General features: G+C 54.6%; 1 protein-coding gene and 1 long non-coding RNA gene across 4 annotated transcripts in view; one reads left to right on the forward strand and one right to left on the reverse strand.

Annotated features, from left to right (window-relative positions):
* Positions 1 to 14,341, forward strand: part of WFS1 (wolframin ER transmembrane glycoprotein) — a 34,697-nt gene extending 20,356 nt beyond the window's left edge. For all 3 annotated transcript variants that reach the window (XM_016951253.4, XM_016951252.4, XM_063809343.1), the window contains 4 exons: positions 1,001 to 1,171; positions 1,704 to 1,784; positions 4,749 to 4,897; positions 11,735 to 14,341. In XM_016951253.4, coding sequence (XP_016806742.2) covers positions 1,001 to 1,171; positions 1,704 to 1,784; positions 4,749 to 4,897; positions 11,735 to 13,546 — 2,213 coding nt within the window. In that variant the 3' untranslated portion in view covers positions 13,547 to 14,341. The remainder of the gene's footprint in view (positions 1 to 1,000; positions 1,172 to 1,703; positions 1,785 to 4,748; positions 4,898 to 11,734) is intronic.
* Positions 12,476 to 19,744, reverse strand: LOC134809858 (uncharacterized). Its single transcript, XR_010156416.1, has 3 exons — positions 18,337 to 19,744; positions 14,991 to 15,154; positions 12,476 to 14,414 (listed from the first exon to the last, which is right to left on the reverse strand). It is a non-coding gene; the product is annotated as an uncharacterized LOC134809858 (long non-coding RNA).
* Positions 19,745 to 27,052: the final 7,308 nt, after the last annotated feature.

Below are 27,052 nucleotides of genomic sequence, written 5' to 3' on the forward strand. Positions count from 1 at the left end.
GAGAGTACAGGCGTGAGCCACCATGCCCAGCTTGTATCATATTTTAATAGTTACATTTATTATACAGAGTCTTCTCTTTGAAAATTAAACTGATGATTTTGAAAAACTAACAGTGGCATTGTTAGCTAGAATTTCTCACCAACCCAGCCTGCTGATTCCAGAGCAGTTGGAATGACCTGGAGGGGGCTCAGGCGGCCCACATGGCTCATTGTTGGGTGCCAGGGATAGCCCAGAGGCTGCTGGGGCAGAGCGTGCAAGGGAGGAGGCCGGTTGGCCCCGTGTTCCCCCAGCTGCACACACCTTCTGATGTGCAGTTGTGCTTTCTGATTTGAAAAGAAATACATGCTCATGTGGAAAATTTTGGAAATGTTCAAAAGGAGAAAAACATCCAGACCTCCATGCCAGTCCTCCTGCCCTCTGCTTGGTTGTGCCAGTGTCCCAGGCCATGGGGGTAAAGGGAGGAAGGCAGCTGCTGACCAGCGGTAAAACCTATTCTCCCTCTCCCCGCTGTCCAAGCCTTCCTTAGAAAGGGCTGGGCCGTGTGTGAGACAGAGGAAAGCTCTGTAGACACAGGGGTGGCCCTGCCAGTGCACCCAGGCTGGTGACTGCAGTGAGTCCACCCTGGGTTCAAGACAGCTCTGCCTCTTTCTGACTGTGTGACCTTGAGTGAGCCAGAACACAGGCCTGTGCCTCCGTGTCTGCACCTCTGAGAGAGGGGGGGAACAGGAAGAGGCTGCCTTCTTCCCGCCAGCATGTAGGGGGCACTTGGGGGCGTCTGGTGCGAGACCAGTCTGGCCTCCCAGCTGGAGAGTGGGCGTGGCAGGGGCATGGCGTGATGTCCTCTTGGGTCAGGTGTCCATCCATCCTTCCCTGGTAACCAAGTCCTGACACCTTGTATGAGTCTCGCTCGAAAGCCTTCCAGGCAGAGTTGGCACGGTCAGAGCGGCACTGAAAGCCTAGGCAGGGCACACAAGGCCTTTGACCACATCCTGTCCCTCAGGCATCACGTCCGAGAACGAACGGGAGGTGAGGCAGCTCTCCTCCGAGACCGACCTGGAGAGGGCCGTGCGCAAGGCAGCCCTGGTCATGTACTGGAAGCTCAACCCCAAGAAGAAGAAGCAGGTGGCCGTGGCGGAGCTGCTGGAGAATGTCGGCCAGGTCAACGAGCACGGTGCGAGGATTCACCCTGGGCACCAGGCTTCCCACAGGGGCCAGGACCTTCCCATAGGGGCTGGGACCTTCCCTCAGGGGCTGGGTCTTCCCACAGGAGCCAGGACCTTCCCTGTGAGGACAGGGGCCTTCCTTGTGGGGACTAGGGGACCAGAACCTTCCTGTAGAGACCGTGCCCTAGTGGTGAGGTGTGTGGGTGGCATTTTGACAGCATCTGCCCTGGCTCAAGTGCTCACTCATTGAACAAACCAGAGGGTATTCTGCCCAGTGCTCTGTGACCACATCTACCAACGGGACGGACTGTGTCCATCACCAAGTGGGAGCACGCTACATGGCGCTGAGTCCACCCCAGCTACTGGAGGTGCAGAGGTGTGGCCCCTGCACTGCCTGCCCTGGGGGCCCTGTGATCCCCAGAACATAGGATGCCCCTGGAACTGGCGTATCCTAGGAACAGTGGGCCAGTTTCTGGTGGGCTGCAGGGCACAAAGAGATAGTCAACCTGTCTGACTGTTAATCCACCCTGTCCCCTGCAGATGGAGGGGCGCAGCCAGGCCCCGTGCCCAAGTCCCTGCAGAAGCAGAGGCGGATGCTGGAGCGCCTAGTCAGCAGTGAGTGTGAGTGCAGCCCCTGCCCCATCTCACCCATGCCTCCCGGCCTGCGCCTGCAGGGCGACCTCTCCTTCCTGTGCGACCCCATCCTGGCCCTGCTAGGATCTCAGGCAGTCCGTTTGGGGTCAGTGTTCTGGACGCTGGGAGTAGACCCTGCCCACCTGGAGCGCACACACTGGAGGGAAGGCAGACCCAGGACAGAAACCATGATGTGCCAGTCCCTCTTGGACAAGGAAATACTGGGGGTGGGGACTGGCAGGGGAGTCCTGAGTGGGGAAGGATGAGGAGGGCATTAGGGGAGGGCGCTCCGGGCAGAGGGAACAGCATGAGCAAAGGCCCAGGAGACCTAGCAGGGTGTGGAAGGGGCTGTGCCCCAGCGTAGGCCCTTTGTAGGTAGGCAGGGAACAGAGTGGGCAGAGCCTAGGCGGCAGGATGGAGTCTCTGGGGCACACTGAGCTGGGGGTGCCTCTGGGATGTTTGTGGTCAAAGAATGAGAAGAGACGTCACATCCTCCACATGCAGCTGGCCAGCCTCACTGTCTTCCATCCACATGGGGTAGACTCTGCAGTCTGAGGCACTGGGAGCTCCTGTCCTGGAGAAGATAGACAGGCGGGAGGCTCGGGGGCTCAGTATCAATGGGGGGATGGGCCAAGACCCAGGTCTGCCACAGACTCTTCTTGTGACATGGGCAGGTCTCATTTTTCTTTCTGGGTGTCAGTCTCCCCTTCTGAACAGTGAGATGATCAGACGAGGGGACTGAAGGACCTCGCCCATCCTAGAAGCCTCTGTGGCACGTAGGGCAGAGTACAGGTGGGAGCACAGATCCCACCTTCCCGCTGGGCCCGTGAGGACACTGTCCAGAGGGTGTGGTCAGAGCCCTCGCCTCTGCGTGGGCGGACATGGGTGCTTGCGCTGCTGTTTTCCTGCTCCATTTGGGGGAGACAAAGAAACACCTCACATGGAAATGGGAAGAAATCTGTGACTCTAGGAAGCCCGAGGACCAGAGAGGCTGTGACAATGTCCTGCCACCGAGGTGGCATGGTGCCTGCTGTCCTGAAGTGAGGTGCCTCTAGGCAGGAGCAGCCCGGCCTGGGTCTCCATCCTGGGGGGCACTGCAGGCAGAGTCTGGACCCCAACCTCACTTCCCAGTCCCACAGGGGTTTGTGATGAGCCGGGCACACCTGCTGCTGGGCCCTGTCGCTGTTGCTGGGGGCGAGTTAGGAGTCAGCGCCGCCAGCCTGTGGTCCCCTCCGCCAGGCCCTCAGGGACACGGCCCCAGCACCCCCATTGTTTCCCCTCTATCAGAACATTCCCGTCAGGCATCATCTGTTTCTCTGCCAGCTTTTCCAACAGAACCCCCAGAAAGGGATGTCTGTCATCCCCTTCTCTTGTCCTCCGTCCTTTGCTCTCAGGCCTCTGCCACGTTATTCCACCAAAGCGGCTCATCTGGGCCATCAGTGACCCCCTTGCTCAGTCACTTCTTGTCCTTGTCTGACTTGATCTGTCAGCAGCATGGGCAGAGATGACTGCTCTTCTCCTTAGAGCCCTCTCCCCCACCAGGCCCGGGGCCCTTGCTGCCACACTGGCTGCTCCTTCTTGGGGTCCCTAGACTGATGTCCTGTCTCTCAGGACAGGACATCCTGCAAGGTATTCGTCCCTATGAGGACAGGGGCCTTCCTTGTGGGGACCAGGGTCTTCCCGTAGGGACTGTGCTCTGTTAGGGAGATGTGTGGGTGGCATTGGTGACCACTCTCGTGTGTCAGACGCCGTCCTCAACCCGCAAGCACCCAGCCCACTCAGGCTGCATCCAGCCCGTGCTCCTTCCACATCTCCTGTACCTGGCTGTCCCGTGGTCAGCTCACAGCTCAGTCTACAGTGAGCTACTGAGGCCTGTGCTACCTGTCACCTGTGTGGGCCCCCCCAAGGCTGCCTCATCTCTCTTTGCTGCTGCTACACCTCGGTGCTGCCCCGACTCCTCTTCTCTTGCACACACAGCTGATCCATTAGGAGGTCTGTCAGCGCCCACTATCACGGCTGCCATCTTGGATGCAGCCTGCCTCCTCCCTAGGGTTTCTGCAGCACCCTGGCTTGTCTCCCTCTGCCCTGCCCCAGCATGGTCCTTTCTTTCCCATCCTTCCCATGGAGGCCCTCCTGGTCACCATCTCACCACGGCAACTGGGGTCCTTCAGGGGCCTCATTCCCTCCTAGGGGATCATGTTGGATAGAGGGGTCAGTGGGCACGTAGCTCTCGCGGATCACGTTGGATGGAGGGATCAGTGGGCACGTAGCAGGCTCTTGGTGGAAGATGTTGGATGGAGGGGTAAGTCGGCCCATGGCAGGACGCGTGTTGAATGGACGGGTTAGCAGGCATGTAGTAGGCCCATGGCAGACACATGTTGGATGGAGGTGTCAGCAGGCACATAGTAGGTGTGTGGCAGATCATGTTGGATGGAGCGGTTAGCAGGGGCACAGTAGGCCCTGGGTGGATCACGTTGAATGGAGGGGTTGGGGGCGCAATCATGTTCGATGGGGCGGTTGGCAGGGTGCTGCCCTACAGGGCGGCTTGTCACCCATGCTGTGAGAAGCCCCATGCTGGCTGAAGAGGAGGGTGTCAGCATGCACTGGAGGTGCATGTTGTAAGGCTTGGCAGGTGAACTGGCTGAAAGGTGTGGGTGAGTGGCCCCAGGCATAAGGAGCTAGGCAGAGAGGGACACTTGGGGTGGGGGACAGCACACCCAGGGGCCGGGGGCCAGGAGTGGAGGCTGGCACTTGGCAAACCTGCCCCCTTCCTCCTCACCCAGCCTGGTCCTCAACCCTCAGGCCGCCCGGGGAAGGGTTTCCTCCACCTGAACCCACTCAGCTCCTTTCTTAGCTTGGCCCCACGCCACCGTCCCCAGCCCATTGCTCTGTGTGAGGGTGGCAGTGGAGCTGCAGTGTGGGGCACCCATGCTGTTTTCTCTCATGCTTCAGCCAAGAACTACATCGCGCTGGATGACTTTGTGGAGATCACTAAGAAGTATGCCAAGGGCGTCATCCCCAGCAGCCTGTTCCTGCAGGACGACGAAGATGACGACGAGCTGGCGGGGAAGAGCCCTGAGGACCTGCCACTGCGCCTGAAGGTGAGTGACCAAGACCCCGGTCAGGCCGGAGCCTGCCTCCCAAGGACTCGCGCACCTCAGGTAGGGCACCTTCCAGGAAGCTGCAGATGGGGAGGTTCTCGCCTAACAAAGAGTGTCTTACAGGCGTGCCGCTGGTACATTTGGGGCATCATCTATCCTCATAAGGATGTGTCCTCGGGAGAGAGGCCTTTCTTTTCTGCGCCGTCAGGCTCAGAAACCAGGGGCGGTGTTGGGCAGGAGTGCTAGGATGGCAAGCAAGGGGCCCTTGGGTCTTTCTGTGCAGTGTAGGGGGCAGTGGGGCGGGCTGGACGCAGACTTTCATCTAGACTTCATCACTTATTAGATTTCTCCGTGTATGGTCCAGAGTGGAGGCCAGTGCCTTGAAGATGCCTTCCCCGAAAACAAAGTGCCGTGTCCGTCAGGCCAGGGAGGACGTGCAGAGGCGCCTACTGCCCCTGGATCTGCAAGAGCTCAGGGAGCGAGGCCAGTGTGGGAGCGTGGTGGCTGACACTTGTGCAGGGTGCCATTGGGCACACCTGGAGGACATGAGCAGCTTTGGCGGCAGGAGGAAAGTGGGGAGCGGGAAGCCCAGCAGTGCGGGCCCTACTCCTGGCCTGACAGCTTGTTTTCTTGGCCATATGGCCCTATGGCCTCTCACAGAGTTGCTCACAGTTCAGCTCGCATGGTTGAATTAGATGTGTGCCTGTCTCACTCTGCAGAGAACACCAGGATTTCCAGAAGCTTGACCCAGGATCCCCAAGCTGAGGCCAGCACAAGGGGCCCCAGCAGATGATGGTCACAGAGGCTGCGGGCAGTATCATGCAGGCACCCTGGGGTTCTGTCTTCTGAACTGACTGGGAACCTGGAGGAACTGCCATCATTGTATTCAGATGGGCGCGTGAGTCAGGGCCAGGACCAGGAGATGGTTGGGCCACCAACTGTCAGGCAGGCAGCAGGCTGAAAGGTCACCATCCTTGAGCCAGGGAGAAGGTCAGAGTAGGCCCGCCCTCCGGTGGGGGGAAGAGCAGGAACCCAGGTGCTGCAGGAGCAGCTTCAGCCCAAAGAGCAGCAGGCACAGCAGCCCTGCTCCAGGGACTCGGAGCCAGACAGGTCTGAGTGGGAGCCCCCCGAGTGCCAGAGCTGCGAGTCCTTTAGGGTGGCAGGTGGAAGGCTCTGCTCCTCCCACTTGGGACAGGCTGTATGTCCAGGGTATGACACCGACCGGTCTGCAGAGGTTCCGAGACATGGGCCAGGATGGCCAAGAACTTGAACCAAGGGAGCACATGGTTTTTACTGATGGTCTGCTCAGAGCTGGCCCTAGGCAAGCATATTCACAGATTGGGTGCCATCATCTCCTTACTAATGGGAGATGAGGAAGCTGGGGTGCTGGCATGGTTTTGGCAAAGACACTCCCGAAATGAGAGTGAGGGTCAAAGGTGAAAGGGTTAACTTGGAGAAGACCCTTGGGCCAGGCGGCCATGGCCCAGGTGTCCCAGTTTATGCCATCTGGTGTAAGTACTATTATAATAATGCCTCCTTGCATATGCGTCCTGTTCGGAAAATTATGTCACCTAGTTATGGATGGTGAGTCCAGTGTTGTGTAGCATCTGAAAGTAATGACAGGGTCTCGTTCTGTTGCCCAGGCTGGAGTGCAATGGCACGGTCACAGCTCACTGCAGCCTCAACGTGCCAAACTCAAGTGATCCTCCCACCTCAGCCTCCCAAATAGCTGGACTACAGGCATGTGCCACCACACCCAGCTGATTTTTTTGAAAACATTTTGTAGCGATGGGGGTCTCACTATTGTTATCTACGCTGGTCTCAAACTCCTGGGTCAAGCGAGCCTCCCACTTTGGCCTCCCAGACTGCTGGGATTCAGGCGTGAGACACTGTATCCAGCCTGAAAGTCCTTTTTAGAAGGGAGAGGTTTAAGCTGTTTTGACAAGAAGTAAACAAGACTCTGTTTCCCTTCAGTTTTGGATGCTGTCAGAGCACTTTGATTCCTTTGCAGTTTGTCTTCTTAGAAGTCTCTTGTGAGGGAGGTAATGAATTGTCACAAGCGTCTCCCAGGGCTGAGAGCTGTCCCACCTTTTAGCAGCCTTTTGTAGAACAAGGAGAGGTCTTCACTCAAAGTGAAAATGACAGACACCTCTTTGTGAGCCACCCTTAGTCCCATAAAGAATGTTCCAGACTCCACACAGTTCTCTTCTGGAGCCTGGAGGTGCAAGCTGTCATCGTAGATAAAATCCTCTGAAAACAAACTTAATATCTTAAAATCCTAACAAACATTTTTAACATGACATAATTGGAAGATCCGACACGGGAACATTTTTGCCCACAGGTTTGAGCAGAATCTCGGCTCCCTTCCCCAGCCTGCCTTCTTCACGGGTCCGCTCGGCCACCGGTGTGGTGACGCTGCTTCCTGGTTTCTCGTGGCAGCAGAAGGGCTGATCACCACAGGCCCAGCCAGAGAGCTCTGCAGTGTTCTATTCATAGAGGCAGACTCCTCATCGTTTTTAAATTTCGTTCTTTTTCCATCTCAGGAGTTGAATTTGTTTGGACCTTCTTTGCAGAAAAGGAGACTGAACTTTTTAATCCCATGTCAGAGGAAGGTCTTGGGTGTACATTGCAGGGAGCAGAAATTGGGGCTTTAAAAAGGGGATCGTTCCCTGGTCATCGAGTTCAGGTGGGGGACCAGCCCCTCCACACTGTCCAAGCAGAGGCTAGACGCCATCCGATGTAATGTTCTAGAATATTCCTTGTCTTTTAAAGGCCCTCTCAACCAGGTGGTTGTGTGTGTTCTAGGCAAAAGAATGTGCATGGCTTTGAGTAAGACAGGATTTCAGATTTATTTTTACCAAGGCCACCCCCTTGCTACCGTGGCGGTCGTGCGTGAAACTGGTGGTGAGCAGTGGCAGGCCGGGCCACCTTTAGTTGTCCTGCTGTTAGCAAGGCCCCCATACAGGGATTAACGGAGCAGCCTGCCGGCTGACGCACATATTGACTCATGTGTAGCTGTTGATTTTAGCCAGCTGGCCTGGCGTCATACTACAGGGGCTTGCCCCAAACAAACCCTGGAGTAGGTTGGTTTTCATAAATGCTCTCTGGCAAGCGTTGGAAATGCCCTCAAACCCTGTAGTGCCTGGTCTTCCCTGGCCATCTCCTGGCAGTGTGAGCGCCTCTCTGCTCATGTAGAAGGTTGTTGACCCCAGAGAGAGCTGGGGGAGCTGGTAGCTGCTTTAATCGTTTATTGGCTTGTTATAAAACAGAGATTAAGTGGTCTGTCACAAATATATATGAAGCAGCAGAGCTGTTCCCCCAGGTGTAGACGTGCATGCACACACTCCTGAACACTTCTGTTTCCTCCATGAGCCTGCCCCTCTCATCTGTAGAAGACTGGGTGTGTAGATGTGCACGCACACACTCCCAAACACTTCCGTTTCTTCCATGAGCCTGTCCTTCTCATCTGTGGAAGGCTCAGTCTGTGCAGGCATGCATGCAGACACTCATAACACTTCCGCCTCCTCCATGAGCCTGTCCCTCTCACCTGTGGAAGACTCAGTCTTCTGGTTGTTTCCAGGTGTCCTGGTCCTCCAGAGCTGACAGCCAGGCTGTTGGCAGGTGAGGGCCACATTGTGGTGTTGTCACCTAGTTGCCATTCACCTGGGATCCCTCCTTGGCCTTCTGGTGGGCCGGGTGGAGAGAACCTGCCCCAGGGGATTTGTGGGGTCTGGTGCATCCCCAAGGCCCTGAGCTGATGGGGTGCTCCAGCCTGGCTGTGTCATGTAGCCCCTCAGTGGGCCCTGGACATGCAGCCAGGCTTCCCTACCCCCATGTGGGGCCGCCCCCTAGGCGTCCACTTCCTGGTGTCGGTCCAGGCCCCTGGCACTTCTGAAGATGCACAGACCCTGCTTTGTATGCCACGCCATGCTGCGTGAGCACTGGCACCATGGCCACTTTCTCCCCCATCCCCTCCAGTCCCTCTGCCTGGCTGCCCTGTGTTCTGGTGGCAGGGCTCAGGGCCTCTGAGTTCTGCACAGACCAGGAAGGCATGAGGGCTGGCCCTGGGTGGCAGCGCTGCTTCACCCCATCCTGAGGATGCTCCCAGCATGCCTCCCTCAGCCCTCTGCTCCTCTTGGCTGTGGTGAAGGCCAAGAGCTCTTTCTGACCTTAGCACTGCATGCAGAGCAGGGGAGCAGGACCCACAGGTCGGGGGAAGGCAGCCTTTGGCCTTGACTATGGTGGGGCGGGGGTGTGCTGGTGTGTATGTGTAGGTGTGCACGTGTAGGGGTGGGTGTGCACGTGTGGGGGTGGGTTGCGTGTGTGAATGTGTGTGTAGGGGTGGGTTGTGTGAATGTGTGTGTAGGGGTGGGTTGCGTGTGAATGTGTGTGTAGGGGTGGGTTGCGTGTGAATGTGTATAGGGGTGGGTTGCGTGTGTGTGAATGTGTATAGGGGTGGGTTGCGTGTGTGTGAATGTGTATAGGGGTGGGTTGCGTGTGTGTGAATGTGTATAGGGGTGGGTTGCGTGTGTGTGAATGTGTATAGGGGTGGGTTGCGTGTGTGTGAATGTGTATAGGGGTGGGTTGCGTGTGTGTGAATGTGTATAGGGGTGGGTTGCGTGTGTGTGAATGTGTATAGGGGTGGGTTGCGTGTGTGTGAATGTGTATAGGGGTGGGTTGCGTGTGTGTGTGTATAGGGGTGGGTTGCGTGTGTGTGTGTATAGGGGTGGGTTGCGTGTGTGTGTGTGTGTATAGGGGTGGGTTGTTTGTGTGAATGTATGCGTGTGTGTAGGGGTGGGTTGCGTGCATGTGAATGTGTATAGGGGTGGGTTGCGTGCATGTGAATGTGTATAGGGGTGGATTGCGTGTGTGTGTGTGTAGGGGTGGATTGCGTGTGTGTGTGTGTAGGGGTGGATTGCGTGTGTGTGTGTGTAGGGGTGGATTGCGTGTGTGTGTGTGTAGGGGTGGATTGCGTGTGTGTGTGTGTAGGGGTGGATTGCGTGTGTGTGTGTGTGTAGGGGTGGATTGCGTGTGTGTGTGTGTGTGTAGGGGTGGATTGCGTGTGTGTGTGTGTGTGTAGGGGTGGATTGCGTGTGTGTGTGTGTAGGGGTGGATTGCGTGTGTGTGTGTGTGTAGGGGTGGATTGCGTGTGTGTGTGTGTGTAGGGGTGGATTGCGTGTGTGTGTGTGTGTAGGGGTGGATTGCGTGTGTGTGTGTGTGTAGGGGTGGATTGCGTGTGTGTGTGTGTGTGTAGGGGTGGATTGCGTGTGTGTGTGTGTGTAGGGGTGGATTGCGTGTGTGTGTGTGTATAGGGGTGGATTGCGTGTGTGTGTGTATAGGGGTGGATTGCGTGTGTATAGGGGTGGGTTGTTTGTGTGAATGTATGCGTGTGTATAGGGGTGGATTGCGTGTGTGTGTGTATAGGGGTGGGTTGTTTGTGTGAATGTATGCGTGTGTATAGGGGTGGATTGCGTGTGTGTGTGTATAGGGGTGGATTGCGTGTGTGTGTGTATAGGGGTGGATTGCGTGTGTGTGTGTAGGGGTGGATTGCGTGTGTGTGTGTAGGGGTGGATTGCGTGTGTGTGTGTGTAGGGGTGGATTGCGTGTGTGTGTGTGTGTAGGGGTGGATTGCGTGTGTGTGTGTGTGTAGGGGTGGATTGCGTGTGTGTGTGTGTGTAGGGGTGGATTGCGTGTGTGTGTGTGTGTAGGGGTGGATTGCGTGTGTGTGTGTGTAGGGGTGGATTGCGTGTGTGTGTGTGTGTAGGGGTGGATTGCGTGTGTGTGTGTGTGTAGGGGTGGATTGCGTGTGTGTGTGTGTGTAGGGGTGGATTGCGTGTGTGTGTGTATAGGGGTGGATTGCGTGTGTATAGGGGTGGATTGCGTGTGTATAGGGGTGGATTGCGTGTGTATAGGGGTGGGTTGTTTGTGTGAATGTATGCGTGTGTGTAGGGGTGGGTTGCGTGCATGTGAATGTGTGTGTAGGGGTGGGTTGCATGTGTATAGGGGTGGGTTGCATGTGTATAGGGGTGGGTTGTTTGCGTGTGAGTGAGTGTATAGGTGTGGGTTGTTTGAATGTGTGTGTGTGTGTGTGTGTGTGTGTGTGTAGGGGTGGGTTGCGTGCATGTGAATGTATGCGTGTGTGCGCGCGCGCGCACGTGTGTATAGGGGCGGAAGGTGGCCTGGCAGCTGCTTCTCAGGGTCTCCTGCCACAGGGAGGGCAGCTCACCCAGCAGCCCCGTGCAGCTGAACGGTGTCTTTGCTGGGAGAGTGGTGCTGGGCCCTCTGCCTGTGTCTGCACTGACCTCCCTTTTCTTAATTCTTGCTCTGCCACCCCTCCCGGGACTGCCTGCGGCTTCTCCTCCTCGTAAGGATCGCCATTTCCCTTCATGGAGGCTCAGGGAGGTGACATCCTTGCTGCAGTGCAGAGCTGGGTCACAAAACCAGCTCCCAGACAGGCATCTCAGGGCTCCGTCATCTCTTCATGTGGGTGACCCTGAGGGGAGGGAAGTGGGGAGCCCGTGGGTCCCTCCAGGTGCTGGAGGTCTTGCAGGGAGAGAAGCACGCATGCATCTAATCACGCTGGCAGAAGGTGGGGAGCCAGGCACGGGGCAGAGGGGGGCTGCAGGCCCAGAAGAGGGAGGGCTCACAGGGACCGTGAGCATGGGGAGGGCCATCTGGAGAAGTGGGGAGGGAGGACTACTAGGATGGGGCTGGTGATGGGAAAACGCAAGGTGCGGGTTCCTTTTGCCCAGAGGCAGGGTGGTCAGAGGGAGGTGTGAGATGGGAGCAGTGGGGGTCCTGTCCCAGCCTGGTTCCCACGTACCATCTTTCCCCCAGGTGGTCAAGTACCCCCTGCACGCCATCATGGAGATCAAGGAGTACCTGATTGACATGGCCTCCAGGGCGGGCAGGCACTGGCTGTCCACCATCATCCCCACGCACCACATCAATGCACTCATCTTCTTCTTCATCATCAGCAACCTCACCATCGACTTCTTCGCCTTCTTCATCCCGCTGGTCATCTTCTACCTGTCCTTCATCTCCATGGTGATCTGCACCCTCAAGGTGTTCCAGGACAGCAAGGCCTGGGAGAACTTCCGCACCCTCACCGACCTGCTGCTGCGCTTCGAGCCCAACCTGGATGTGGAGCAGGCCGAGGTCAACTTCGGCTGGAACCACCTGGAGCCCTATGCCCATTTCCTGCTCTCTGTCTTCTTCGTCATCTTCTCCTTCCCCATCGCCAGCAAGGACTGCATCCCCTGCTCGGAGCTGGCTGTCATTGCCGGCTTCTTTACCGTAACCAGCTACCTGAGCCTGAGCACCCATGCAGAGCCCTACACGCGCAGGGCCCTGGCCACCGAGGTCACCGCCGGCCTGCTATCGCTGCTGCCCTCCATGCCCTTGAATTGGCCCTACCTGAAGGTCTTTGGCCAGACCTTCATCACCGTGCCTGTCGGCCACCTGGTCATCCTCAATGTCAGCGTTCCCTGCCTGCTCTATGTCTACCTGCTCTATCTCTTCTTCCGCATGGCACAGCTGAGGAATTTCAAGGGCACCTACTGCTACCTTGTGCCCTACCTGGTGTGCTTCATGTGGTGTGAGCTCTCCGTGGTCATCCTGCTGGAGTCCACCGGCCTGGGGCTGCTCCGCGCCTCCATCGGCTACTTCCTCTTCCTCTTTGCCCTCCCCATCCTGGTGGCCGGCCTGGCCCTGGTGGGCGTGCTGCAGTTCGCCCGGTGGTTCACGTCTCTGGAGCTCACCAAGATCGCAGTCACCGTGGCGGTCTGTAGTGTGCCCCTGCTGTTGCGCTGGTGGACCAAGGCCAGCTTCTCTGTGGTGGGGATGGTGAAGTCCCTGACGCGGAGCTCCATGGTCAAGCTCATCCTGGTGTGGCTCACGGCCATCGTGCTGTTCTGCTGGTTCTATGTGTACCGCTCAGAGGGCATGAAGGTCTACAACTCCACACTGACCTGGCAGCAGTATGGTGCGCTGTGCGGGCCACGCGCCTGGAAGGAGACCAACATGGCGCGCACCCAGATCCTCTGCAGCCACCTGGAGGGCCACAGGGTCACGTGGACCGGCCGCTTCAAGTACGTCCGCGTGACTGACATCGACAACAGCGCCGAGTCTGCCATCAACATGCTCCCGTTCTTCATCGGCGACTGGATGCGCTGCCTCTACGGCGAGGCCTACCCTGCCTGCAGCCCTGGCAACACCTCCACGGCCGAGGAGGAGCTCTGTCGCCTTAAGCTGCTGGCCAAGCACCCCTGCCACATCAAGAAGTTCGACCGCTACAAGTTTGAGATCACCGTGGGCATGCCCTTCAGCAGCGGCGCCGACGGCTCGCGCAGCCGCGAGGAGGATGACGTGACCAAGGACATCGTGCTGCGGGCCAGCAGCGAGTTCAAGAGCGTGCTGCTCAGCCTGCGCCAGGGCAGCCTCATCGAGTTCAGCACCATCCTGGAGGGCCGCCTGGGCAGCAAGTGGCCTGTCTTCGAGCTCAAGGCCATCAGCTGCCTCAACTGCATGGCCCAGCTCTCGCCCACCAGGCGGCACGTAAAGATCGAGCACGACTGGCGCAGCACCGTGCATGGCGCCGTGAAGTTCGCCTTCGACTTCTTTTTCTTCCCGTTCCTGTCGGCGGCCTGAGGATGGTCCGCCACGAGGAGCTTCCAGTGCATGTTGCTGTGAGGCCCTTCCCCAGTGTGGCCCCAGCCCGACAGGCATGCACCAGTGCCGTCTGTGCCCACGTGTGCAGACTGTGGCTGCAGAGACCTTGCGACCACGTGTAGATTGCGTGGACCCCGACAAAGGGGAGGCTGCTGTGTAGCTCTGTCCACTCTGAATACCAAGTGTGTTGGGAATTGCATGCCATCTCCACCCTGAGCCCGACCTTTCCGAGTGACGTGGGTGTGCCAGGCTAGACTAGGAGGTTCCGGTGTCTGGAAAAGCACTTTACAGATGAGATTCCCTCTCCTCCCCTACCTTCAAGCACCCTGTTGCCTCTTTCTTTTGTGTTGGATTTGTTTAAAAACTAAATAAGCATCTGTGTAACCTCCACAGTAGCATTTCTTATTTGTTTGGTCACTGCTAAACCTTAGCAGCTCTTCCCCTTTCGTGGGGGATGTGCACGGCAGCTTGAGCCTGTCACGTGGTCAAGGCCTGGCCCCCCATCAGAGGCTGGGGGAGGCGGCACACTGGCAGTGTGTCACACTGAGCTGGGCACCACAGGCTGCCTCATGACCCTCCTGTCCAGCAGGTAGTGGGTGAATGTGTGAAGGTGTTGCCTGAATCCATCAGGACTTGGGAAACAGAGAACCCTGTGGGGGCGGCTGTGGGAGAGGTCCCTGCCAGTGTTTAGAAGAGCCTGACTGTGTTCAGTGCCTTGGAGCAGAAAGCCAGGGTCCTGAGTGGCTGAAATAAAAGCCTCTGGTGGAACCTGCAGCGCTTTCCTTCCTTTCTTTACCGAAAAGAAGTCTGTCTTGTACGTGCGTGAGAATCAGCAGAGCCTGCACTCCTGTTGAATGAAATGCAAGTGCAATTTGAGTTATAAAAGAGCAAGGTTGATGTTTCACAGTTGACGGCTTCCTGCCAAAGCCAGACCCTGGCTTCATCTCCAGCTGGAGGGGCCCCCGGGGCATCTGCCGTAACTGTGGGGTGGCCTGGGCATGGGCTGCCTGTGCAGAGAGACCTGTGCTGAAGGTGACCATGGAGTGTCAGCCCAGCCATCTTCAGATCTTACTGAGCGGAAAGTGCACGGTCATAATTATCTTTGAATTCCAGTTACCCATGAAGTGGAGCCTACAGGGTGATTGATGGCGTGGGGGCTGCTGCCCATGCGGGAGTGTGTTGTGAAACCACCTCCTGTGTTCCCTAACCTGCAGTGATGACCCCATGGGATTATAATCAGAACTTAGTCATTTGGGGGCACCCGAGCAGCTGCAGGCCCCTCAGCAAACCTCACCCCTCTTGGGCAGCCTGTCTGTCCCAGCCCCTTGGGTCTTTGGTGTCTTCCCTGAGGTTGAGGACGTGGCCTGTACCTGCTCCTGTCCCCCGTAGGCTGGGCTGCTCTCTGCTGGGCACCAGGCCTCACCTCTTTGCTGTGGGTGGGAAGCGGCAAGTGGTCCCACGCTCTGGCTTGGCCACCTGGTGTTGCCGTGCAGGATGTGGTTGCTCCATTTTCCTTGGACGACACTGGGTGGTGGCAGCTACACCCCGACACTGTCCTCTCATCCTGGTTTGTCCTGCCTGGAGGGGCTGCATGAAACCACACATCAGAGGCTCAGGTGGTGTCATCACTCCGAGCCACGGGTGGTGGAAGCTGCACCCCCACACTGTCCTCTGCGTGAAACCACATGAGAGGCTCAGGAGGTGTCATCACTCCGAGCCACATGCTCGCCCCTGGGTTTCTTTCCCAGGCAATGAGATGAGGCTGGGGTTCAGCCTCATTTCCTCTCCCCATTCTGTGGATTTGTGAAGCCATGGAAGGCCCTCGCCCTGTGACTCTGCCCCCAGGATCCCCACTGACTGCAGGGGAGGGAAGTCGCCTGATGCTTTCCGAGTGTACAAAGATGACAACACAGCATCTCCCTCACAACACCTGGATGAGGAAGATGCTCCAACATCCCCCATCTACAGAAGACGACACCGAGGTTCAGAGTGGAGGCCATAGCACATTAGCACGTTATCACATGGCACATAGCAGAGCAGGAAGGACAGAGCTCTGCCTGTCCCCTTCCCCTGGGCCACCACACTGCCACTCAGCATCCACAATTAGTTTCTAACCAACCAGCAGAGGCGCAGGTTGGAGGAGAAGTGGTGCTGTCTTTTGGGCAGAGTCCAGAATGGGCATGGTCCCGGGTTCCACTCATTCTGCCACAAACCCCTGTGCCACCCGGCACCATTTAACACCTGTCCCCAGGCTTCAGTGTCCCAATCTGTAAAACGGAAAGCCTGGGCTAAGTTAGTGGTTTTCAAAACTTCTTAGCAACACTGTTTTTGTTTGTTTGTTTGAAATAGGGTCTCACTTTGTCACCCAGGCTGGAGTGTAGTGCTATCTCGGCTCACTGCAGCCTCCACATTTGTTCTGGGTTTTACAGAGAGGCTCCCCGGGCCCTGCCGACCACCCCACCCAGGAAAGAACCTGCCGTCTGCAGGAACAGCCATTATTTAACACCCCGTCCCGGCCACCTGCTCTGGTCTGGCCCTTCACCCTATGGATCTGTAGGACACCCAGGGAGGGACCGGGGGTAGGGTCTCACTTTGCTTCTACGAGGTAGTAGCATTTGAGAGAATGAGTCAGGAAAGACCGAATTGGGTGGTGCCATCTCAAGTGCCAAGAGAGGGTTTGGCGCCAGAGTTTCCAAGCCCTCTGGAAGCCCAGCTCCCCAGGGGCATTCTTTCAGGGGGCCTTCACTGTCCATTCTTGGGTAGTGAAGCCATCAGAAAGACCTCTCTGCCTCCTTTGGACATGCTGTTAAAGACCAGTCATTCAAAGTTCAATTATTCAAGTACTCTCTTCCTTTTTTTTGATCCTACATCATGCAAGTACACTCCCAAGTGAGGTGACAAAAACGCACATTTCTGCAGATGCCCATGAACCAGGACCTGTCTCTCAAGTCTGCCACCTGAGGACAGAATCCTGTAACCACCCCAGCTCCCAATCAGCAGGATGGGGTGTCAGGGCTATTAAACAAACAGCCACGTGGCCCAACACATCTCATCCGGCAGCTCGGGGAAAGCACACTTTGACAGCCAGGACCCTATCCGATAAATGGTCCTTCCTCTTCATGACAAAGAAAACGAACACATTCACTCAAAATATTCAGCACCTGCTGTGTGCTTCACTCTTCCTGGCACAGGGGATGCAGAATGAACAGACAGCCCCTGCCCCACTGGGAGGGGTGTTTGTGGGGAGATGGACCAGGTACCAGTCAGTGAATACAGCACAATGGCAGGTAGAGAAGTGCTACAGTCATCTACCGTGAGCGCTATGATGCTCTGCCCAGCTTCACCACATTAATGGAGCACCCACTATATGCTGGACACATACCATGCATTTTCTCATCCTAGCGGCTGTTGCAAAACAGACATGTCCATTGTGAAGACTGGGCGGTAGAATCGCAGCCCCCAAAGATGTCCAGGTCCTAATCCCCAAATCCTGTTTGTGTGTTCCCTTGCATGGGAGAAGGGATGTTGCAGATGGGATTCAGTTAAAGATCTTGATACCGGGGAGATGATTCTGGACTTTCCTATCCAGAAGGGCCCAAAGTAATTTCAAGTGTCCTTGTAAGAGGGAGGCTGGAGGGTCAGGGTGAGAGATTGGAAGATGCCACCCTGCAAGCTTCAAGATGGGGGAAGGGGCCATGAGCCAAGGAATGTGGGTGTCTCTCACGCTGGAAAAGGTGAGGAGATGGTTCTCGCCTGCAGCCTCCAGAGAGACACAGCTGACAGAGTCACACTGGGCCACTGACGGGGCTCTAGCGTCCCAGATTCCCATGCCCCCACCCCTCTGCATGGCTCCTGAGCCCCTCTCTGAGGTGTCTCCTGGAAAACCTTTGGGCTCCTGCTCCCTGCCTGTTATCCCTGAATGTTGCTGCCTTTTGCAGCTTGTCTGTCCCTCTCTGAGGCTCATGATGTCATCTGCGTGGGCCCCACGCGTAATTCTAACAGCACCCAGGTAAAGATAAAGGTGCTTTGTTGTTTTTCTAAAAAGGACTTCGCTGTTGCTTGAGTCACTCATAACTTGATCAATTATTTGGAGCTCTAAAAGCTTCCCAGTTGCTAGGAAACCACACCTTGGAGGCTGGCAAACCATTGTTAAAGTTGTTCCTAAAGTGCTGAACTTCTACAGTGACTTTGGAAAGTAGCTTGGGGAACAAAACAAAGCAAACAAAACAGAAAAGACTCGGGTTCCCTTTTCTTTCCGTCCAGAAGTGATCAAATCAGCTAAACTCACTGTTTCAAGCTTTCCTCTAACTAGATGTGTTTTTTTCTGCCGTTAGCCAGAAAAGCCCTTTTCTTCCTATTTTAGTCACAGAATAACCTATCTCTTTAGGACAGTGGGGTCCTGTGCTGAATCCCACCCCCAAAGATGGGAAGAACTCGGGTGCTGCGTTTTGGGAAGCCCCGGCTGAGATGAAGTGTATAACTGGGCTGAGAGCCTAGAGCCTGGCCCAGCAAGCCAGGCAGTGAGGTGACCCGGTACCCCGCTCCCTATTTCTGCTGGAGCTGGAAGAGCCCCAAGGACACCAGCCCCATCAGAGGGAGCTGGGGCCCAGAGCTGGGTGTGGCAGCCGACTACTCCCTGCAGAACACCTACCGCCTGCCTGACACTGGTGGCTGCTTTGTGGACATGCTTTTGAAAACCTCGTGAGGGTGATGTTATTCTCCCCACTTTATCCAGGGGTACCTGGGCACGGAGCAGGGCGGTAACTCACCTTGGATGTCTGTGGCAGCCTCCAAGATGGTCCCAGCAGTCCCCACCACCTTCCTGCTGCTCCTTCCATGTAGCGGGATAGGTCTGTGCGACCAGTAGAATATGGCAGATGTGACGAGATGTCACTTCTGAGGTTTGCTTACAAAAGGCTGTGGCTTTCAATTCGGCTGCTCTCTCTCGGATCCATCACTCTGGGTGAGGAAGCCATGCCGCGAGCAGCCCCGTGGGGAAGCCTGCACCTCAAGGACCTGGAGCCTCAAGCCAACTACCACACGGTGCGCTTGGAAACAGGGATGGCTGCCACGGCCCACACTCGCCTGCGGCTCCGGGGAGACACCCAGCCAGAACCTCCTGGTGAAACCACTCCTGGATTCCCTACCCCTACAGAGTATAAGATGACGAATATGGCTTTAGGCTGTTAAATTCGGGATAACTGATACAGTCCCAACACTGGTAAGTGACGAGGCTGCAATGAAACCCAGGTATCCTGTGGCTGCGTCTCCACCTGCATGGGCCATCCTGTACCTGGCAGGCCCCATCCTTAGCCTCTTTAAAAGTCCAGGAGCCTTGGAATGTTTTTGTGACGTCTCCTAGGCTGCTGGATTTACCAGGAAAAGGAACGGACCCACACCTTTTCCCTGTTTGAATCCATTGTATTTCTTCCAGGTGTTTCAATCCCTTCTGACTCGATTTGCTTTAATGAAGCTTGAGGCAAGTGCAATTTTCTGCCCATGGGGCTGTAACACTGTTCAAAGTCATCCTGGAGCTAAGCTAAGTGGAAAAAACCATATGGCATTATCGTCTTCTCAGCCTGACCTGACATGCACTCTCACCCTCATCTATCATGCCTCCTGCTTTTCCGCCTGGGGAGCTGAAAAGTCCGGCCATCGAAACCTTGGTTCCTGCCGGCCACGGGAGTTTGGAAGCTTTATCAGATTCCCGAAGCCTCATTTCCTCATGGGAACAGTGCAGGTGAAAGCACCTTCCTCTCGGAAGAGGGGGAAGATGAGAGCAAATTAAATACATGTATGGCCCCGCAGCAGGACTGGCGCTCTCCATTGTGTCTGAAATTGGCAGGTTCTTGGTCTCACTTACTTCAAGAATGAAACCACGGACCCTCGCGGTGACTGTTACAGTTCTTAAAGGCGGCGTGTCTGGAGTTTGTTCCTTCTGATGTTCGGATGTGTTCCGCGTTTTCTTCCTTCTGGTGGGTTCCTCCTCTCGCTGGCTCAGAAGTGAAGCTGCAGACCTTCGCGGCGAGTGTCACAGCTCATAAACGCAGTACAGACCCGAAGAGTGAGCAGCAATTACATCTATCACAAAGAGCAAAAGAACAAAGCCTCCACACCACGGAGAACAACCCAAGGGTGTCACCATTACTGGCTCCAGCAGCCTGCTTTTATTCCCATATCTGGCCCCACCCACATCTTGCTGATTGGTCCATTTTGCAGAGAGCTGATTGGTCTGTTTTACAGAGAGCTGATTGGTCCGTTTTGACAGGGTGCTGATTGGTGCCTTTACAATCCCTGAGCTAGACACACAAGTTCTCCAAGTCTCCACTAGATTAGCTAGACACAGAGCACTGATTGGTGCATTTACAAACCTTGAGCCAGACACAGAGTGCTGATTGGTGTATTTACAGTCCCTTAGCTAGACACAAAGGTTCTCCAAATCCCCACTAGACTCAGGAGCCCAGCTGGCTTCACCTAGTGGATCCCCCACCCGGGCTGCAGGTGGAGCTGCCCGCCAGTCCCGCGCCGTGAGCCCGCACTCCTCAGCCCTTGGGCGGTAGATGAGGCCCGGGGAGGCTGGGCCGCGCAGGAGCCCACGGCCAGGGGGAGGCTCGGGCATGGTGGGCTGCAGGTCCCCAGCCCTGCCCTACGAGGAAGCAGCTGAGGCCCGGCGAGAATTCGAGCGCAGTGCTGGCACTGCTGGGGGACCCGGCGCACCCTCCACAGCTGCTGGCCTGGGTGCTAAGCCCCTCACTGCCCGTGGCGGGCGGCGCCGGCCGGCTGCTCCGAGAGCGAGGCCCGCCGAGCCCCCGCCCACCCGGAACTCTCGCTGGCCCGCAAGCGCAGCGCGCAGCCCCGTTCCCGCCCGCGCCGCTCCCTCCACACCTCCCCACAAGCTGAGGGATCCGGCTCCGGCCTCGGCCAGCCCAGAGAGGGGGCTCCCACGGTGCAGCGGCGGGCTGAAGGGCCCCTGAAGCGCGGCCAGAGGGGGCGCCGAGGCTGAGGAGGCGCCGAGAGCGAGCGGGGCTGCCAGTACGCTGTCACCTCTCACCATCACTGCCCTTGCTTGCTCTACGGCTGCTCAGACCCAAGGGGCAAGTTTCTCCAGGTATTTCCAAACCAGGGAGGGCTTTGTGTTTAGTTTACGTCAAGGAGGCTGTCCCCTTTTCGAGGCTGTTTGGATTTCTTTCAGCAAAAACTAGCAGAAGTTATTATGCAGGAACTTTTTGTAGCATATAAAGAATGAATCCCGATAGGTACTGTGATGGTTATGGTTAGGTGTCAACTTGATTGGATTGAGAGATGCCTAGAAAGCTAGTGAAGCATTGTTTCTGGGTGTGTCTGTGGGGGTGTTGCCAGAGGAGACTGAAATTTGAGTCAGTGGACTGGGAGAGGAAGCCCTCTCCTCCATGTGGGTGGGCACCATCCAATCTGCTGCCAGCGCGCCTCCAACTAAGCAGGCAGAAGAAGGTGGGAGAAGCTGGCTTGCTGAGTCTTCCACCTTCATCTTCCTCACATGCTGGATGCTTCCTTCCACTCCTCCTGCCCTTGGACATCAGACTCCAGGTTCTTCGGCCTTTGGACTCTGGGACTTACACCAGTGGTTTGCCGAAATCTGTGCTTTCTGCCACAGATTGAAGGCTGCACTCTTGGCTTCCCTACTTTTGAGGCTTTTGGACTCGGGCTGAGCCACTACTGGCTTCCTTCTTCCCTAGCTTGCAGACAGCCTATCATGAAACTTTGCTTTGTGATCATGTGAGTCAGTTCTGCCTGATAAACCCCCTTTCAAAGACACATAGATCCTATAAGTTCTGTCACTCCGGAGAACCCTAATATAGTTACCAATAGAAACCTTACAACTTTCCCTCGATTCTGCAGGCTGCGTGGAGTTCACCACCCTTTGCCTCGAGGTATCAGTGGACGAAGAACAGAGGCACTGGGGTCAAGATAGAATGGGGCCAGACCCCAGCTCCAGAACCGATGACCGCATAGGTTTGAGAGACCTGCGTTCCAGCCTGGCCTCTGCCTTTACTGTGTGGCCCTGGGCAGGTTCCCTAACCTCTCTGAAGCTCAAGTTCCTTACCTCTAGAACAGGAGCAATAATAGGACCTGCCTCATGGGTTTATGTAGAATACGATAGAGTGCAAAGTGTGCGACACAAGGCCCAGCACACAGTAGGTGTCAATCAGTGGTCACACTTGTCACTATCCTATAGGATGGGCCTTGGGCACACCTCCTAACTTTTCCAGCCTCAGTTGGCTCCTCTGTGAGATCAGGATTATAAAGATCTGCTTTTCAGGGTGGCTATGATTTGTTGAGAAATGAAGTATCTATCACACCATCATTTACACAATCATTCATTCATGGAGCCATTCGTTCCTTCAGTCATTTATTCAATCATTCATGAATTTATGGATTTAGTCCATCATCCATTCATTCTCCAGTTCTCAAGGCTCCTGTGCTGGGCATGGTCAAGACACGCTCCCTTCCAATGGGCAGCTAGGTAAGCGGGGGCCTGAGGAAGTGCAGGGACTGTCATCAGCAAACCCTGCTCCAGAGTGGAGACAGAGCAGAGCATGTTCCACCCAGGAACCCCTTGGTTTGGAGGCATCTCCATCTCCTGCCAGCCCAGCTCAGGTTCTGCCAGTCCTTCTCACACTCTCCACCCCACCCATCAGGGGTCATATGGCAGGGCTGTCGAGGCATGTGAACCAGAGCAACTCCATCTTGAATAGGAGGTGGGTAAAATGAGGCTGAAACCTACTGGGCTGCATTCCCAGACAGTTAAGGCATCTAAGTTACAGGGTGAGATAGGAGGTTGGCACAAAATACAAGCCATACAGACCTTGCTGATAAAACAGTTTGCAGTAAAGAAGCCGGCCAAAATCCACCAAAACCAAGATGGCCATGAGAGTGACCTCTGGTCGTCTTTGCTGCCACACTCCCACCACCGCCATGACAGTTTACAAATGCCATGGCAACGTCAGGAAGTTACCCTATATGGTCTAGAAAGGGGAGGCATGAATAATCCGCCCCTTGTTTAGCATATCATCAGAAATAACCGTAAAAATGGGCAACCAGCAGCCCTCGGGCTGCTCTGTCCATGGAGTAGCCATTCTTTTATTCCTTTACTTTCCCAATAAACTTGCTTTCACTTTTCTCCATGGACTTGCCCTGAATTCTTTCTTCTGCGAGATCCAAGAACCCTCTCTTGGGGTCTGGATTGGGACCCCTTTCCGGCAACATCTTTGCTTCCTTTCTCTTTAAATTAAATTAAATGCTCATGGTTTTTAAAGCCCCTATCCCTTTGCTCTCACCCCCAGTTGCCATGCCTCAGAGGAACGGCCTCCACCCCTTTCAGCTGTTTCTTCTGCTAATTACTTTCATGTTTTGGAATAACATGTTCAAATGCTAGTTCTGATTTTCCAGTTTGAGATCATATGTGTAGACACCAAGAAAGAAAAATCATCTCTATATGGCCCCTCTGGACTCCTTCAACGAGACTTTAATGGACAAGCCACCTTCCCAGTATCACCATCTCACTGGGTCCTGTTAAATCAGTGTCCATCATTTCTGTGCTGTGTAAATAGGATTCACTGCTGGGCCACGGAAGGCACTATGATTATGTTTCTTTCTTTTTTTTTTTTGGAGACTGAGTCTCTCTCTGTCACCCAGGCGGAGTGCAGTAGCATGATCTCAGCTCACTGCAACCTCCGCCTCCCGGGTTCAAGCGATTCTCCTACCTTGGCCTTCCAAGTAGCTGGGATTACAGGCACACACCACCACAGAGACAGGGTTTCATCATGTTAGCCAGTCTGGTCACAAACTCCTGACCTCAGGTGATCCACCCGCCTTGGCCTCCCAAAGTGCTGGGATTACAGGTGTGAGCCACTGCGGCCGGCTTATGATTACTTTTTGTTTATGCTGTGCCTAATAATTATCTAGTTTTTTGTTTGTCTAGTTTTCTCCACATTGATCACTAATTCATTTGTGAAAAATAGAAAATTTTTCTCAATGTGTTAAAACTATCAGATAAGCTCTCAATTTCTGCTTCCCCAGCCCCGTAGATTTGTTGTTTGGAACTTTCCATCTTCCTGTGTCAATCTGGACTGTTCACTCTCTAGGCCCACCACCCAGCTGTCACCCTGGGGACTCCCTCACTGTCACCCGGGTGTTCCTTTTGTGTCTCTCCTCCGTGGTATCCCTGTTTCTGGGATCCCAGATGGATTAGCTGGGAAACAGGCTAGGCTGCTATAAGAAAGAGACCCCCCAATACAGAAGTTTATGCAAAACAGAATTGTATTTCTCTCTCAGGTCACCATCTGAGTAGGTGGCCTAGGCTAGTGTGCTGGCTCCAGGCAGGTTTCTTCTCTCTTGTCTCTCTCTCTCTTTTGACCCACATTTTCTATCTTGAGATCTAAACTAGTTGCTCCAGGTCCTGAAACCACCTTTGCAAAATTATAACTGAGGAAATTATGACAGTGAAAAAAGTCAGACCTAACCGACTCCATCTTCCTTCTAACCTTTAAGCTGTCCTTGTTCATTCCTGGACATAGGCCAAACTAACTTTGGGAAGGAGTTCAGTTCATGGTTTGACTGAAACAAAATTGGTAACAGCCCTTTCCCAAAAAGACCCCCCCTTCTTGCCTAGGGTCCAGTCTGCCTTTGCAGCACTAACAAATTAGCTACAAGATTAGAAATCACAGTTTAGAGGTCATGCAGCCTCTAGCTCCAAGAGTCTGAACCTCCGCATATTGCTCCTGGGGATAACATCATTATTGTAAAACCTAAGATCAGTGCTTGAGATATTCTGCAGACCCTGTGCTCGATGGATTAGCCAACGCCACCCAGACCAGTAATCTGGCTCAACCAGTTCTACCATTGCACCTAGAAAGAGAAGACATTAAGAAAACCTCACTTCAACCCACTATGATTCCATCTCCAACCTGACCAATCAGCACTCTCCACTTCCCAAGCCCCTACCCACCAAATTGTCTTCAAAAACTGTGATCCCGGCCGGGCGCAGTAACTCACGCCTGTAATCCCAGCACTTTGGGAGGCCAAGATGAGCAGATCACTTGAGGTCAGGAGTTTGAGACCAGCCTGGCCAATGCAGTGAAACCCATTAGACTCTACTAAAAATACAAAAATTAGCTGGTCATGGTTGTGGGTGCCTGTAATCCCAGCTACTTGGGAGGCTGAAGCAGGAGAATCACCTGAACCCAGGAGGTGGAGGTTGCAGTGAGCCAAGATTGTGCCACTACACTCCAGCCTGGGCGACAGAGCGAGACTCTGTCTCCAAATTAATTAATTAATAAAGTTATAATTGAAATTAACACTCTGATCCCCGAATGCTTGGGGAGACTGATTTGAGTAATAATAAAACTCCAGCCTCCCTCACAGCCAGCTCTGCATAAATTACTTTCTCCATTGCAATTCCCCTGTCTTGATAAATCGGCTCTGTCCAGGCAGTGGGCAAGGTGAACCCACTGGGTGGTTACACTTTCAGCACTGTGTCTACAGTCTGGCCAGCCTTTAGGATGGGAGGGCAGGTGAAAGACAGGCTTCTCCCCTCTTACAGTAGTGCCTGGAGCAGATCACTTCCATGTCCTCGCTGTTGGCCCCACCTGGCTCTGGGGGACAATCCTGTGTCCAGATAACAACTCCAATGCGATGTACGAAGGGAAGGTCAGATGTCAGGGACAACCAGGAGTCCCTGCCTCATGTGTTTCCTTCTTTCCTGGTTTCGTGTTAGTGGCGCACACCCTCCAGCAACTTCCTGAGAAAGTGCCTTTATGTGAATGGGAGCCAGTTTGAAAACTTCCCAACATACGTCCATACCTTTGGGTCATCTCCCCTCACGGTGACCTGGGCTTGCTCCTGTGACTTGTTTTGGCCCATGAGACGACAGGAAATATGACACAAGCAGAGACTTGAGAGGCAGGTGTGCCTTGGGGCTTATCTTACTGACATTGGGGGCTCCAGTGTCAGAGACATTGGAACCAGAGTGACTCCATCTTGAATAGGGGCTGGGTAAAATGAGGCTGAGACCTGCTGGGCTGCATTCCCAGGAGGTTAGGCATTCTTAGTCAACAGGAGATTCACAGATGGGGAACAAGTGAACAATGTTTACTGAACAGACCCCGGACTTAACAGACTCAGGAGATGTCTTGACGTCCCAATACCTTAAGAACAAAAGCATTCTTAGTTTAAAAATAAGTTTGGTGGCTGGGTGCGGTGGCTCACACCTGTAATCCCAGCACTTTGGGAGGCTGAGGTGGGCAGATCACCTGAGGTCAGGGGTTCAAGACCAGCCTAGCCAACATGGTGAAATGCATCTCTATTAAAAATACAAAAAATTAGCAAGGTGTGGTGGCTGGCACCTGTAATCCCAGCTACTTGGGAGGCTGAGGCAGGAGAAGTGCTTGAACCTGGGAGGCGGAGGTTGCAGTGAGCGGAGATTGCACCATTGCACCCAGCACTCCAGCCTGGGCGACAGAGCAAGACTCCGTCTAAAAAAAACAAAAAAACGAAAAAAAAAGTTTTGCTTTAAAGATTCTTGCAGAAGACAGTAGTTGCACAAAGATGAACAATCCTTAGTCACCAGCCCTAGTAGCAGAGCACACCTCCCCCAGGATTTTGTGGCTTTGTTGTCTTATATATAAACAAGCACTGTACCTAAGGCACATGCGTTCCTCATCTTGCTCTTGGGAACACCGTACTCTGCCTATGGAGTAGCAATTCCTTCTTGCCTTTACTGTCTTAATAAACTTGCTTTCACTTTACTCTGTGGACTCGTCCCGAATTCTTTCTTGTGCAAGAACCAAAAACCCTCTCTTGAGTCTGGACTGAGACCGCTTTCTGGTAACAACTGGGACAATCACAGGGCTGGCCTGGGAGAGCCCGCTGGGTGAGAAAGATGCCTGCTGATGGCATCTGTGTTGTCCTGAGCCAACCAGCAAACCTGTGAGTGAGGCCGTTCTAAAACATTCATCCTCAGCTCTGCCTCCCAGCCCACACACGAATTGTAAGAAATAGTCAATGTTTTTACTCTTTTTTTTTTAAGACACTAAATTCTGGGGTGTTTCATTACACACCAAAAGCTAATTGGTACAAAACCTTGCGTGGGTAAAAAGCCTTCATTTCCCTCTCAAGTGTAATCAATAGTTTGAAGGGGCATAGCCAGCATTCGAGGTCCGAGAATTTCTTCTTAGAGTTTGAAAGCAGCGCTCCCTTCCCTTATTGCTGCTGGGAAGCCTGAAGACATATTCTGATTCTCCTAAGCTATCGTTTACAGTGTTCTCAGTCTCCCTGAGTTCTGATCCTCAAAGAGATGGCCCTGGAAGTGGGTAGGCTTTCCACCATTGCGCCGGGCACTGTAGTTTCTTTTCATCTGCAAAGTTTGATTCTTCAGGTCAGAAAAATTTTGAATATTTTCTTTCCTCCATTTTCTTTGTTGAACTCCTCATATCTGTGTGCTGACGC

This window comes from Pan troglodytes, chromosome 3 (genome assembly GCF_028858775.2).
Source record: "Pan troglodytes isolate AG18354 chromosome 3, NHGRI_mPanTro3-v2.0_pri, whole genome shotgun sequence".
Lineage (NCBI taxonomy): Eukaryota > Metazoa > Chordata > Mammalia > Primates > Hominidae > Pan > Pan troglodytes.